We start from the raw sequence: 16081 nt of genomic DNA on the forward strand, positions 1-16081 counted from the left end.
GCACTTGTTCACACATTGCCTGGCCCTGCAACAATTTACTTTGAAGCCAAAGCCCTTCGGCTGTGATGCTGCTGAGCAACACATACATGACAAATTTAAGCCTTTCCATTGGGAAGCCACATAACAAGAGTGCTTCAATAATAACAGAGACTCTTCGTTTTAGGAGCTCTGAAATTATAAGGGTTGCAACATGCTTCAGTCACTCCCTTTCAGYGCCTCTTTTCAGGCACCACATCTGTCAGCACTGCACTGGCTGATTAAAAGGTGCATCCTCCTAATTAAGAGAGAGCAGCTTTTCAGTTCTGCTGCAGTAGATYGGGAGGAACATCCCTGCAGTCGATTGGCTGATCATGTATAAATGAGAGGCTATCCTAGCTTCAGATTATTTTTGCTATTTAAATGAGTGAGGCTTGTTCATATTTCCTAACTTCTCACACACCGAGTTGGTAAGGAAACCTCTCTATATTTCAGAATAACCCCTGCTACCAAACTGGCAGTCACAAGAACCCACGTGCTGACCACCACCAGAACCTGTCAGGACTAGGACCCACACACAGAAGCCAAAAAAAAATGCTGCCTTTACTTAGCTGGTCTCTATCACTACAAGACATGTTCCACCTGTGTGTCTGTTGCTACTTCCCTGCACCTTACAGTAGGTGTGAGAAGCTCCACCTTCCCTCCTTACAGGGCAGGCTATCTCTAACTCCCTCTCTTTCTAGGCAGTTACTCTGCAAGTAGAAACAAAACCAACAGAAGCTGATAATAATGTCTGATCATGCAGAAAAAATACACGTAGAGAGAATGTTGTGGTTTAACCCTGGCCACTAAGTACCATGCAACTACTCGCTCACTCCCACCTTCCCCAGKGGGACTGGGAGCAGAATTGGGAAAAAATAAAACCCACAGCCTGAGATAGGAACAATTTAATAATTGAAACAAAGTCAATTGCTATTTTTGTTGTGGTTGTGACAATACTAATAATGAGAAAGACGAATAAAGCCCAAGAAATACAGGTGCWGCACAACACAACTGCTCAATCCCCCACCCAGTGCCCAGCCCATCTCCCACCAGCAATTGGCCCTCCGGGCCAACTACCCCCAGTTTGGTACTCAAGCATGATGTTCCAGAGTATGGAATATCCCTCTGGCCAGTTCAGGTCARCTATCCTGGCCACAATCCCTCCTCCTGGCTTCTTGTGCATCTGCTCCCTAGCAGAGCATGGAAAACTGAAAAGCCCTTGACTTAGTGTAAGCACTACTTAGCAACAACTAAAACATCAGTGTGTTATTAACACTATTCTCGTACTGAATCCAAAACACRGCCCTGTATCAGCTACAAAGAAGAAAATTAACTCTATTCCAACCAAAACCAGGGCAGGTAAAGTTGAATAGAACTGAGTGAAGAGTAACTGTCCCTTTTGGGGACAATTATTGCACTGGCACATAGTGCACTTCTGCATATTCTGCGTAGCCTGGATGAGGTACTTGAGCCTCAGATATGCTCATGGTGCTCTGGGAAGAGGTTCTCTGTGTAAATAAAATAAAATAGACTCTTTCAGTAGAGACTCTTCCCAATGTCCAGTCAGAACCTTCTCTGTCACAGTTTCAGACCATTCTGATGCATCCCATCACTGGGTGCCAGGAAGGAGAGATCTGCACCTCCTTTTCTCTTCCCCTCCTTGGGGTAGGATTGTGCAGCAATCAGGGTCCAGGTCTGCAAGAGGGACTCACAACTGTCACAGAGTAGATTATAAGAAAAATAATTAACAGAACGGGGTCCTCTGGGTGATATGAAACAAGATACAGAATTATGCATATGACAACTAATGCTCCCGTCTGGCAYTCCTGGAAGCCACGTGCTGGGGCTGAGCCTCGGGCTAGGAGCCAGCAACTCCTGTCAGCTCTTCCTATCTTTGCTTCTGGAGGCCTTAGATACACTTTGTACTTCCACACTACAYGACAAACACAGCTTAGTCATGCTTCACGACTCCCTGGGAGCTGGTTGCTATCATTCCCCTCCTTATCCTAATGGAGAAAATGAGCCAGAGAAAGGTTAAATGACCTTCTCCAAAGCACACAGTGAGTCAGTGATGGAATCAAGATCAGACCCCAGGGCTCCTGGCTACCAAATCTCATGCTAGATTAACGCACAGTGCCTCTACGCAGGGCCAGCTGTGGCTGAACTTTTCAGATGGTTATCCACATTTCGGAACTAGCCAACCATAGTAAGAAACCCAGCTCCTGAAGGATGATTCTGGCCTTTGCTTTCAGAAGGAGTTAATTACATGCCTGGTGCAGAGTGTGATATGACAATCCGTTTGCAAATGTTACTCCAGTGGTCCATTTGAAGCACCTGGCAAACTCTTGCTGGAGAAAAGGTGGAGAACCAGCAGCTACCCTACAAGCTGGATCCTTTTTCACCAGTAATTTTGTTTCTATTGAAGAAAAACTTGTCCAATACATCATTCTTCCTRAAAAATCAATAGATGTACAACAGAGAACCATGCTAAATGGCAGACAGTAATATGATGCAGTTGCTGTATGAAGAATTGYTTTTCCCAATGCATCTTTTCTCAGTTATAAATTCAGCCAGAGCTAGAGAAACAACCTCTTAGAAGAGGATCCTTATGCAGGCAGCATATCATTCTGATTAAACAGCTTCCAAATTAAGCCAGGGGCTTAGCTACTGTTTCTGTGTTGCACTGAAGCCCAGTTAGTCCTTCTCTGTGGAAACAAGGATGAAATTCCTCTATATTGCATTCAGTGGAGGAGAACTACCACCAGCTTTGATGGCACAGGGCGCATGGCACAGATCTGCTCCTCTCGGTGCTGTATATTCAGGGCCAGCTCTAGGGAGAGTCAAAGAGGCAGACACAGCTGYAGAGCAGGCAGGACAACAGCAAAGCTGAGGCACGCCTGGGCTATGCCAATATGCAGAAATCTAGATAGATGGATGCTGCTGTGGAATGGAGAAGCAGGGAGGGATCAGTCCTTGGATGAACAGCCTTGTCCCCTCTCTCATCACCTCGCAAARGGAGCAGAAAGCTGGTTCTGATGTCTCTCGCCCTTCTCTTTCCCCAGGGCAGGAGAGGCAAAGCCTCACTGCTGTGTGATTCCACATCCTTGGGGGTGAYAGTATTTGCTATGCTCCTGAGACACTTCAATGAATGGGGATTGGGATATTTTTCTGTAATATTGTTTGAATATATTTATAAAAYGAGGGTCAATTAGCTTTKTTTGTTTGTTTGTTTTATGGTCGCATTATCTTTCCTCTTTTTCACTAGATGAGTTTCTTTACAACCTCAAGAATGGAAATTGAGGTGTTTCAAAACTCACGTGTGTGTTCTTATTTTCCTGGAAGAGTGACTCCATCTCTCAGACCATCACATATTATCCCACCTCAAGTCCTTTTTGACTTGTGGCTGAGAGCTCCTCTCTTCCTCTCTCATCCAGCTGGCAGCCACAGAGCACTTACAGCACCCGGATATGGCCCCAAGACACACAGGGACTTTTGCTCTCCTATTTGCCCATCACTTTCAGTAAGTCACAACGTAAAATTCCTCTTCTTCTGATGCACTGATATTGTTCAGATCTTCCTGGCAGCCTCCCCACCTGCCTACTTAGGCTGATAAACACCCTCAGTTCTGTCAGACTTTTCTCAAACTCTGGAGGAATTCAACATGACTGGTATGTAAACACCGACAGTTTGCCAGTGAGATTAAGTTATTGCCCAACAATCCCTTCTCTCTGCTGGGTTTTTATACCTTTGCAGTGGCACAGAACAGTACRCTTAGCACCTAAACATCTGGATAGAAAGTGATATGCAAATCACTGTGGTGAGCCCTGCCATATAAAACTGACATATCACTRCTTCAACCAGAGCAAGAGAAAGTATTTTCAGCAATGCAGAGGAAAACTGCTCTGCAGCCCTGTTCTGTGATGCCGTAAAACACATTATGTCCAAGTCTCCAAGGCTTTTGCCAAAGTATCCTGACCTTGTGTTTGCACACATCCCACTCTCAAAAATACAATCTTCAAACTTAATTATTCTCAGTGTGTTAGTAAAGCAAGTGAGCCTCTCATGGGTGGCTGCTTTCGTGATAGGTTATCACCAATTTTCATTTTATCTGGAATATGAGATATTTTTCTAGTGAGGCCTCCAATTTGCTGTGTAAAGATGCTTTCTATCAGTCTGTGCTGCACCAAGATTGCCTGGGTCCATCCCAACAACCTGACTGTTGCAGTATAGCATTTTATTTGATTTATTTATTCTGAGTTAACTAAAATTCATGTTCTTTGCTTGAGAAAATGCACAAATTGTAACTAAGAAAAAAAATTACATTTTGAACAAAATTTGGGCCAGGCTCTAAACCTCCCAGAATCCCATAATAACAAAAYTGTCCTTCATCCGTTCCACACCTTTTCCCCTTCTCCCCAGGGGGTATAAATTAGGGACAGCACAGATTAAGGGCATGCCAAATTCACACTGGGTGCAAATCAACAGAGGAAAGCAAACCCTGTAGGTAAAGAAYAGACACCCCAGTGAGGCTTCACCCCCCACACTTTATACAAGGGCTGAGCTGACCTCACCTGGCAGAGTATCAGAGAGGAAAATCTGCCTTTGATCTATCCCAGGTTCAACCAGAGAGGTTAAAACCTGCACTTTAAATCACACTTTTCTCCCTTTGTAAAGAAACTGTGCACCCCAATTATGGATTTAACTAGCTGCAGTGTCTAATCACAACTTTGTCACCTTCACCACATTCTTTACCACGCAGGTCAGGCAATTTCTTTAAAAATATCATGGTCCTTTGAAAGTGTATGCTAATTTCAGAGAGTGATTCTTTTCCCCTCACATCACCATATTATCTTCCCCCCTGCAGCCTACAATACAAGGATGTAACTTTAATTAGAGCATTCTTTTGTCTGATAGGAAAAATCACTGTGAAAAAGGAAGGAATTTGTTTCTCTCCAYTTCTCTGCACTAGCACTTTCAGAGGCCCACCTATGATATGGATATAATCAAAAATATTATCGTGCTCTTTGCTTGCTCACGTCCTCATTAATACCTCAACTGGCAAGGTAATTTCTCAGCCCAGTGTGACTTAGCAGGGGGTAAAGCTGGCACAAGGCTGTGCAATAATAATGCAAGCCACCAGAAATGGTTCAGTCCATTTTTTTCCCAGAAAACTATTGAGAAAAATCCTGTAGTCAGGTGTTAACAAGGACAAATGGCACAGCATTCCTGGCTGTTTCAGGGCAAGTCTGGGCACCAACTGTTGGCTATGCCCATGTGGCTGTGCCCAATATKAACCTCTTTGCATGGTGGTCACTCYGTGCTATATGACACTTGACTTTTTCAGCCATGCTGAAGCTCCACTGTCCCAGGGTAAGTGCATGAGGCTCACAGGATTTCATGAATATTTGGAAGACTTGCATCTTCTTTGGAGAGGCAAGGCTGAGAGCAAGTGATGAAAACACCAGGTGGAAATGCAAAAGTAAAGGGTTGAAATTACACCCCTGCCATGGATTTTCTGAGCCCAGAGAAGAGCTTTGGCTATACCCACATCAGTCAAGTGCAGACTGATGTTGTGCAGGCCTTGACTGGTATCTTCAGAAAGTGCAGYCTCACTGCAGGAGTAGATGTGTTAAGCACAGTACTGTACTGGTTTTTAGATCTGCTATAAATTCACGTGACTCAACAGCACAGCCTTTGCATAGGGCAGGGGGTCTCTTAATCCTTCCTGGCCTTGCATTCCTATCTATAGTGTGAAATTATTAGTGCTTTCTTGCCTCACTGAAGTCCTGTGAGAGCGAATGCTGGTGAGGGGCTCTGACGATTTAGCAATAAAAAGTATTGCTGACAGATTTTATATGCTGTGGATCTGTGGAACTACTCTGACCCAACTGCTGCCACTGAATTTCCTGGTTTGCAAAATGCTTTTTGCCTAGACAGCATTATCTACAGGGACTTACTCTCTTCAGGGTTTAGTGGCAGTCCAGATGTGGACAGGATTGAAGGTGCCCAAGGGTAAGAGTGATATTTTCTGACAAGMACAGGTTTTGAGCATTTTACTGCAGTGCTCTGGAGCTTTCTGCCAAACAGTCAGGAGAGAGCCTATRTTCAGCCACAAATCTGCATGTAACCTGGTGCCTGACAGAATAATCCATCATATACCAGAGACTTTCAATAAACTCAGGATGCCAAACCAGCTGGTTGAGGGTCCTAGAATATATTTACAATCTGCCATATTTCTGCAATYTGCAACTTGAAGGAACTCTTTTGGGACATCAGTCATTCTATTCAGCCTTCAGCCCCTAAGCCTGCATGATCCAGAGACTTTTTAACAGTCATWCAGCCAGGAGCATTAGTTAGGAAAGGGTGTGCCTTAATGCTGTACTTCCCCTAAAACCCTTGCACATTCTCTGCTCCCCAGGCCAACCATATTGATGGGCCATCCCTGGAAGTGTTCAAGGCCAGGTTTAGTGGGGCYCTGAGAAGCCTGATCTACTTGGTGGCATTCTTGTCCATGGTGGGAGGGTTGGAAGAAGATGATCTTTAAGGTCCCTACCAACCCAAGCCTTTCTGTGATTCTRTAATAACTCCTCTCTTGCACCTATCTACTTGGCAGTAACAAGCACATTCAGATCAGCTCTAAATCAAAYCTGAAAATCACCTCTGTCAAGCGTCAAGACTTGCATCACCAGCAGCTYAGTAGTTTTACATTTATTGCAGAGAAGTCTGGCAGTCCATAATGACGTGCACTTTACTTGCCAGTTCTGAGTCCCTTGATGCAGCTTTTGCTCACTACCCTCTACCTCTGGGCTCTTGTTGGTAAAAGCCAGTTTGACAAGGACTCCTGGGCTGCACTTCCATGAACAACAGCCACGGGGGATGAACCCTTCCCATCTCCCAATGGAGCTGACAGCCCTCTTGGCAGGCAGAACTGTGAGGGCTTCTGGCCACAACGCTTTCTGGCTGCTTTTCCTCAGTAAATACCTCCACTCACTGTGAATGGCTGACCCTTGTAGCCATGCATCTCACATCCACAGCCTCATCAGGCTACTGCCTGAGCTGACACCCCTGTAGTTTCCTTCTGGGAAAAGTCAAATGTTTCCCTTAGGACTTCCCAGCCACTCACCAGGCAGTCGTTTGTTTGGGTGCCATCCTCCTGCTGTCCAAGCTGTTTCCCTTCAGCTTGCTGTTGTGCCAGATTGTCACATGGTGTCTCCGCCACCATCCTTTACACCTTTTATGTTGTCCYCGCCAGGGAGCTCTTGTGAAGCGAGATTTTTGGCCTGCCTCCAAGMAGGGTCTTTCATATCATCACTTCTTTGCTGGTTTCTGTCTGTGCCAGCCAGCAATGAGACAGTCTCAAGGAATAAAGCTCCTTGAGGAGGTGCAATGTCACAGCTACACCGTGTCCCTCCTCCACAAAACACCCTCCCTGGGGCCTGGGCACCCTGCCTACAGCACAGGTGAGAAGAGCACTGCTTTTCCAACAGAGAGGTGAAATCACCGTGGTCATATTTTAAATTTTTTTCCTCACTAATAATGAGGTCTAGATTATTGTTTTCCCTCCCATTAAAAAAAGATCAAATAGTGATAACTTGTGCTCAAGAGCTGAAAAAAGCAGCAAATATTTCAAAACAATCACTCATTCACAGAAGAAAAACAGTACATTGAAGTACTAACACTATATCCAAAACAAAAACAAAACATGCGAACTGTGAGTCAAAATGAAGGTTATGAATTTTTGAAATGTGTGTTTTTATACTTAATGAAATGTGACTCATAATAYGGGTAGTGTAGATTTACAATGTTCTAAACTATTCATATCCTTTCTTGCAAGCATTTGGATTTTACAAATGATGTGACAAGTAAATACGTTGCTTAGAAACCATGGTGGGCTTTTGAAACTAATTCTTTTGTTTCTGKGATCTTAACTTGGCAGGTGTTTGGCACAGTGGAGTTATCAAACTCCTCTGGTTTACTCTCAGAAAGCACCAGTCATTTAAGGAGGGCTCTTAGATAAGGATAAAGCTTAAAAGTCTGAGGCTCATGTTATTCCAGCTCCCTGCCTGCATGGCATGCCCTCAATACTTCTTACAGTTTCAGTCACGCTGTGTCCAATTCCTGAAACCAAAAACCCTTGTGAACCCCAGGATCTTCTAGGAAGTATTTTCCACGAAGCTTTGAAACACAGGACCAACTAAGCCAGAGATGCTGTGGTGAGGTCATGCTGTGTTTAAATGGAGACAGACAGAAGTAGTCTGAAATAATTTATAATGCTATCATCTAAGAGAATGATGTTAACCAGGAAATTGAGAAGTGGGAGTACTTATAAACGCCACCCTGATCCCAAACTCCTTCCACAACCCCAGAATAGCTGGCATTACTACTAATATGATCTACAGCAGCACATTTAAACATGGTTAACATTTAAATTTAGGTTTCATAAATTACACCCTGCAGAGATGGATAGAGACAGCTCCTATCTCTTTGAGGTATTGTTTCATTTGMGAATTCAAGCAGATGGTGCACGAGCAACTAATGACTCAAAAAATCACCCCTAAAAATAGTCCAGAACAAGGTGTGGATTTATCAGGGAAGGAGGGAACAGAAAAGGCTTTACTTCCCCTTCCCATTTCTCAGGCACAGCTCCAGGAACTCAGCACACCCATAGCTGTGCAACACAAAGGACCCCATCCACACCCCATTTTCAAGCACCTCTCTGTGTCACCTCAACAGGAGATGAGATGGTGAAGAGGAAATGGGCTCAGCACTTTCCACTTTCTCCACACCAAGTGTGTGCATCCAATCCCCCCAGAAAACCACCCTGGGAAATTACATCTTCATTAACTGTGCCCTGAACCGCTCAGCACAGCCGTGTGGCACCACTGAAACTTTCAGTCTCCCGGTCAGGCGGGCAGTGCTTCATGAAAACTGACTTTTCCAAGCAAATTCTATAAATCCTTGTCACTGCTTCCTCATGAGGCACTACACCGCAATACAGTGCACCTCCAGCAGAATGCCAAGTTTGCCATCACTCCCRTGTTTATGGCAATGTTGAAGCCCCGTGTCTAAGCACACTTGTACAAACTCTCGGGGAGGCAGAGAGTCCCTCCAGGACGGGCTGTGGGCTTTGAGCAGGGCTGAGGRACTGCGGGAGGGAAACCTGCCGTGCAGGCCAATTATGTAAACCACAAAYTCCTCAGAGCACCGTGCCTGTGCAATGCCTGGCAGAAGGCACTGTTCACAGCTATCCCCAAAGCAATGCCTTTCTGAAGTAATAAATATTAATAATTTCTGGTTAAAGATCCCAGCACAAGTAAAGCCGCAGCTTGAAAAGTAAGATGTTTCTGTATGAAAAGGAGGAGGGCCTCTGGCAATGTGAACAGCTAGAGGAAGGTAAGTGTTATTATTTACTGCACAAATACAGGCAGAAAATGTATATTAAATCACACTTCAGTTGYTTCTGTGAAGCAAAACTCTCCTTCTGGTACACATCTTGCTCTTTTTGCTTGCTCATACTTCCACCTCTGCTCCTCATGCCCCTGTCCTCTACAGCTGAATATCCTGGGAAGAAGGCACTCTCTTCCTTCATTTTCATTAGTGGTAGAGATTGATACCACAATGTTATCYGACTCTAAATGTTATGCTTTAGCTGATATGTTAGACGATGCTTAGTATTTTTTTTGCTTGTTTAATCTGTTTATTATGCAATAAAAAATAGTTGCTGTTGGGGCTCATGATTCAKCCACTTCTGACATACATTATTTCACTGAAGCATAGCTCTTCTACACTTTACAAATACAGTTTTAAAATTGTAAGACCTCGCCTGTGCTCATTTTGTGTGTTTCCCCCTTCGTCTAGTGGCATCCTAAATAAAAAATAATGTTTAAAAATAAAGGAAAACATATGATAATTATATACAATGGGCCAGAAGAAAGAGTTACACCAAAACACACTGGATGAGGATCTGACTAYATCAGCCAGATGAAGCAAACAGGTTCTGAAGTGAATTCTAAGAGAGAAGAAAGCAAGCATTACCGTTGCCACTGACTTTACACAAAGATGTGTAGATGAAACTGGTTCTGAGGGAAGTCTGGCCATGGCAAATAAACCATAAAGTCRAATTCTGTGCTGGCAGAGGGAGGATGCAGAATGATTTACTGTAGCTCTTCTAATATTCACAATATTGAGTGAGATGCCAGCATTCTGCTTCATTAACCAGTCATTTTGATTGCATTTTTTTTTCTTTTTAATTCTAGTAATTTTCTCTTCTTTGCAATTATACTAGACATCTAAATCCCTCTACATAAATGATAGTTTTCTTTTCGAGGGGGAAACTGGCCACATAAGCTGGAGACACATTCTCCTCTGAAGCCAGAACCTGAAGGGAAAGAGCTTGAGCAGCAACCCTAGACTAAKTAAAAGGTTTTCTTTACCTTGCTCCCACAATGAGCTGGTTCCTGTTGGCATCCAGTGCAAGCTGAGAAAAGTCATGCACACCTGGATAGGTGAAATTCGACACCCAGGGCTTCAGATCTGCAATGAAAATGAGAAAACAGAAAATAATAAAGCTGCTCCAGAAGCAGTGAGTTCACCTGGACATCCACTAATGGCTTTCCTACTGAGGTATCAGTCAGGAGAAGGCTAATTAATAATATTTTAAAGGATTTCTATTTATTCTGTTTCTTTGCAGAATTGCAAAAAATCCACACATAAACACAAGGCCATCTCAGCATTTTCAAATCCAAGATGGAGTGTCAGCATTGGTTTCAGAGACAACAGCTCAATTTTACTTTGGTTAAAACTGAGGAAATATCTTCAGTGTCAGGATTAAGTGGCRTAAAGGGATGAGGCTGCCTGCCATAACACCTCCCCAGCCTCGCCTTCTGTGCTAATCCAAGGGAAACTGCTGCCTGCCAGAAAGAGAAGGTAGTGCCAACTGATGAAGAACTGGTGATCTGCACTCAAGACCCCTCTGYTCCAATGGCAGATTTTACCTTCTCTTTCAGGTCTTAGGTTCTCTTCTATGTTTCATTTTACCTAGCATCTCAGATTGCTAAATCCATCCTTCATTTTCAGATGCTGGGTGTCATCACAGCATCTTTGTGGCTCAGCAATTGCACAGACTTGAGACTGGCTTTATTAGCTGGCTTGGATTTGCCCATCTAGGCAATTGTCCAAACTGCAATCACACAGGTTAAATGCAAAGCAATAGCTTTGGCTATGCTTTGCTCAAAGAGACAAAGCTCTTCCAGAAGTTACATCTGTTAACACAACATCAACTGAGCAATCTAGGGCAGGTCCTGCTGTAATAAAAGATATACCAGTTTTTAAAAAGAGGTGAATTACTATTTTTAGGGTACTCTCAGGCAGGACACTAGGGCATTCACAGCATCCCATCTTTCAGTATCACTACCAACTTTGACCTTGTGTATATTACAGATCACAGAATTTCAACCTCCCACCWTACACCTTTATTGCACAAAATAACTGGGAATAGATTTAAATGCATCTTTCAGAAAGTCATCCAGTTTTACTGGGAGGACTTCTCTTGAGAATTTACTGTTAACTATTCTGGCTGTAAAATACATGGAGAATAGCAAATATCTCAGGGAGCAAGGCACAGATGAGGCCAAATCAGTGTGACTGCAGTCCCTCTGTGACCTGTTGACAAGTAGCCCTGCCTCATTTGATGACCAGCTGTGGAAGATCCAGGAGACTCAACATGGAAGGTAATATCTTCTGGTCTCATGCCAACAGGACACCAATGCATGGGCCAATGACCTGATGACTCATAATAGTAATGATGTATTCAGACCAGTTCAAAAAAGCTGTGAAAAAACATGTTCCACTGTCATTTTATATGCCCAATGATAAATTGAGAAGTCTTATGGAAGGCAGTCAGGTTTGAAGGCTTTGCTGTAGGCATTAGTTCCCCTTTCCACAAAGGTGAGAGGACAAAGCTGATGAGGAATCTCATTAAGGTCTGTGGTGTCTTGGCATGTTTCACAGGCTTACAGATGTGCAATGGTTAAAAACCTTTCATGTAGGGATATTTGTTGAGCAATTTCAAGTCCGTTCTATCTTCTGGGATGGATAAACCTTAATCAAGCCCGTAAGTTACCGAAACCTTAAAAAACCACATATAAAAAGTCCCTGAAGTCTACATGGCCTGCCTCTCTTTCCAAAGCAGGACCTTGTCACGGAGTTTCTGCCTCTGCCCTGAACACCACCATGTTTCGTAACAGTTCCTTGGGTCCCTCTGGCCTGCCCCCATGCCCTGCCCAACTGGATGCTGCCAGGGCCCCTCCAACAGTAACACTTCCATCCTCACAATCTAAAAACTCTGCTGCTGGGAGCTGCAGGCTTCCAGCCCTTCTCAGCATTCYTGTCACACTGTGTAACCACACACCACACGTGTACCTCCTCTGCTCTTCAATGAAAAGGCATGAGTTAAGGAATAACTCCTCTAACCTTCAAACATCTCCACCTCCTACACTCCTCTGGGACCTTTAATGATGTACTAGCACCAGGGAGGCACTGCAGTTTCACCTCTGGCATTCTCCTGACTAATGGGGCTCTGACTTCTTTTCCKGTAGCTCTTTAGCTGCAGAGACGTTTCTGAGCCAAGCAGCAGAACCAGCAACAATACACCTTTCAGGCAGGTTAGCTAGCTGATGTGCCGCAGATCTTCTGGCATTTCTGTTGGTGACGGGGGTAGGATTAGAGGATTGCTATATAATGATGATACCTTTTAAGGATGCTGCATTTAGGCCATAATTTCTCTTGTCATTTTACCTCCTCTTCTACCGACTCTTTCCCACTAACTAACCCACTATTAGACTGCAGTGGCAGGAAGAATATTTCTTCATCTGCTGCTCTAAGCAGAAGCTCCTCACTTCACAGAGGTACACTCATCAGTGCTTCCTTTTAATGGCAAGCTCTGGCAAACTACAGGTAAAAATAATTTAAAAAAAATTAAAGGCAGTAGTTTGCTTGAATCTTTCCAAGTTGGCTCAAATGTCAATCAAGCCCAAGAAATAACAGGCAGTGTCTTGATTTCTATTAGTACTGCAGGTGGTACAACTTATAAAGAAACCCTTCCCGGTTATTAAATTAAAGGCTGAAAGGCATGCATCCTCAYAGCAAAATTAAGCTTTTATAGGCATGTAGTTGGAGATTATTAAACCCAGCATGGTCCCAGATAAGAATGTATAAATGCAAGTTGTCAGAATTAATGCCAAATGGCACATTTTCCTTCCCAAACTTTTTTCTTCCTGTTAAGAGGGAATGCAACTGGAACCAAGAATCAGGGCATGGGTCTTTTTTCATTCAACACATTCAAATCTACTGCTCAAACCACAGGCATCCCTAAAAACATTTTCAGCTTCACTCTGAAACTAACTCAGTACTGCAAGGTAAGTGCTGCCTTARGTCTACCCCATATTAGCTGAAGTTTACACATATGGACCCAATGAACTCCAGAGAYTGCTTGTATTTGACCTTCTTCTGAAGGCTGATTTTTCCAGTGCTGACTCTTTAATTTGGCTGGAAACCTTCAGTGCTGGGGCATGTTTACATTTGAAAAAGTATCTGTTTAAAAACACTATGAAAAATTAAAAACCAAGGCTCTGGCTCTGCATGTCGGCAGCAGGAGACGGAAAACTAGGAACCACATGGCTTAGGGGCAAAATGTTCATCAAGGCCTCCTTTGTGCCTCTCATCTCTAATCACTTCCAGGGGGTTAAAGATCCATGCYCTCACTTCCTCCACATGAAAACCAATGAACAAAAGTTTAATAGTTTCCAACGCCATCGATCTCCAGATATCTGATTCAGAACCTCTAAAGCTCTGMAAGTCCCTCTACAGCTCAAGGTGGTTCAGATATCCAGCTGCAAAGAAGACAGAGCTTTGACGGAAATGTAMGTCTGCAGGCACAGCTGTGCTCAGCTATTATGCAAACCTAAGACAAGGTGAAAAGAGGCTCTGTGCCATTTCAGAGGGTGGTCTCTGCAGTCTCTAGCACACTGCTCTGCTCCCACTTCCTGAGAGCTTAGGGCTGGGACCAGGATTACTCAGCTGCACGAAGGACAGCATGCCAAATTGCAGGAGCTGGGTTTAGCTCTTCAAATCAYTGGCGGTTTTCCACTGAGCTAGATGGGTTTTGGATCAGCTTCTAAAGATATGGTAAACCTGGTAATACTTCAATCTTCATCTCCTCAAAATCAACTGCTCCCCGCTTCACCCTTACTCTGTGTGTTTTGGAGGAAAGAAATATGTAAACACTGAGCTGAGGCTTCCCTGTCTGAAGGACAGCATTTACTGCTTCATCTCACTTAAGYCCACTTGTCGCTCCCATCCCCAGCAGGCTACAACAGCTTTGTGTGTCCAGCACACATCACAAGAGCAGAGAGGTTAAATGGCCRTGCCTTGAAATTGCAAAGCCATTGTAGGTGCATAAAGTACGGCTACCCACAGTGCTATTCAAGAACAGCTCTTGCAAAATAATTCTCAGCAAGGATTTCCTATTTGAAGCAAAAGAAACTAAACTTAACAGGACCATGGATTCTTTGTGTAAAATGAGGGTATACCTACATGCACAGACTAACCATGCTCCTATCCTAGGACTGCACTGAAATAGTTCAAAGAGATCATAAGAAGACCTTATGGGATGAAAATTCAGAGGATCCCCATTCCAGAAAAGATAACCTGAATCCCATACCTTACATAAGGCTGCTGTAAAACAGGCTGATTCAACAGTTAAAGTTTGTGCAATGAAGTAGAGCATACACAGCATTTTAGACCTGTCAGACTCAATGGCAATAAAGATGTACCTGTTCTGCAGATACTCGGACCTACTTTTGTGCAGTGCTAACTTGAGCAAAAATTGACAGCTTTCCTTACTGCCTCAACATGGCCTCTTCTAAGTTCTCTTAGCTTACTAGTTCAGGACATGCTTAATTACTGTGCATGAGTACTGCAGCACTCCTGGCAAGGACCAGGTGACAGCCATGACTTCTGTGACTTGTACATTACCCTCCCTTTTTGTTTTGCTTCAGCCCYGGCACAGGGCAGATTAGGTGTAGTGATCAGCAGATACTCCAGTTTGCAAGTAGGCAAGCCCACAGTTTCCATTCTGTGTGGGTTCCTGACCAGACCCATTGGAGACAAGGCAAACAAGGCTGTAACCAAAGCTGAGAAGGCTAATGACTATCCAGCCATGCCATCACCTGTCTTCTCAAATGCTGCAAGTGTGGACATTTCCAAGAATGCATAGAAGTTATAACATTATCTTTATTGGACTGACAATGAATCATATTTTAGTATCAGCTTAATTTTAAATTTTAGCTCCTTGTTGTAGGTCACACCACAGGTTAGTTGCAATAGACTTTGGACATTAACTTTCCCTCCCACCCCATGCTGAGTTTTAAGAGTAGCCTCCATAACACAAACCACTCCACAATTTAGCAAATTTATCACGGGAGGAAGAAATCTTTTGCTGCATGGGCAGAGCTGAGCAAACAAATGTGTCAGCACTCAGAGCTCAACTTTACTTATGAGGCAAAAAAACTCAAGCTGGCTTTACCCCAGAAGTCCTCCTACACTTAGATATCACCCTGCTGTCTTGTCTTCCCATCACCACCTCCACCTCATTACTGGCATTCTTTCTTTCTTTCTTTCACCTGACACTGAAATCTTTAATTGTACATTAAATATGTCCTCCTCCCAACTGCTGCAATTTCCAGTGTCATTGYCGTCTTAAATCTCTGATCTCCACTCACAGCTCTGAAGACGTAGAAGGCTGTTGACAGAMTACCTGCCTTCTACAAAATGGGTCAAACCAACCATTTCCTTCTCTCTCCCGTCAATACCCAAACCCAACTCAGATGTTCTTCCAGCTGTTTCAATTCCATGGTCTCATTCAGTTTACCCTTCTGACCCCACACTCACTCTCCTCCCACTCCTGGTTTCTTTTCTAGCAGTCTTCACCTTCCAGCCATGTTTCCACCTCATTTCCTGCCCACTCAAACAATTTTTCCTGTCATGACCAACTACAAAGCCCCTT

The 16081-nt window shown here is 43.8% G+C and overlaps 1 protein-coding gene across 4 annotated transcripts in view; it reads right to left on the bottom strand.

Annotated features, from left to right (window-relative positions):
* The window catches only part of SEMA5B (semaphorin 5B), a 262758-nt gene that overhangs the window by 103740 nt on the left and 142937 nt on the right, over positions 1–16081 (bottom strand). For all 4 annotated transcript variants that reach the window (XM_057368566.1, XM_057368567.1, XM_057368565.1 and 1 more), the window contains one exon: positions 10452–10551. In XM_057368566.1, the coding sequence (XP_057224549.1) occupies positions 10452–10551 (100 nt within the window). The remainder of the gene's footprint in view (positions 1–10451; positions 10552–16081) is intronic.

This window comes from Malurus melanocephalus, unplaced genomic scaffold (genome assembly GCF_030028575.1).
Source record: "Malurus melanocephalus ecotype Western Australia unplaced genomic scaffold, MMel_1.1 scaffold_94, whole genome shotgun sequence".
Classification (NCBI taxonomy): domain Eukaryota; kingdom Metazoa; phylum Chordata; class Aves; order Passeriformes; family Maluridae; genus Malurus; species Malurus melanocephalus.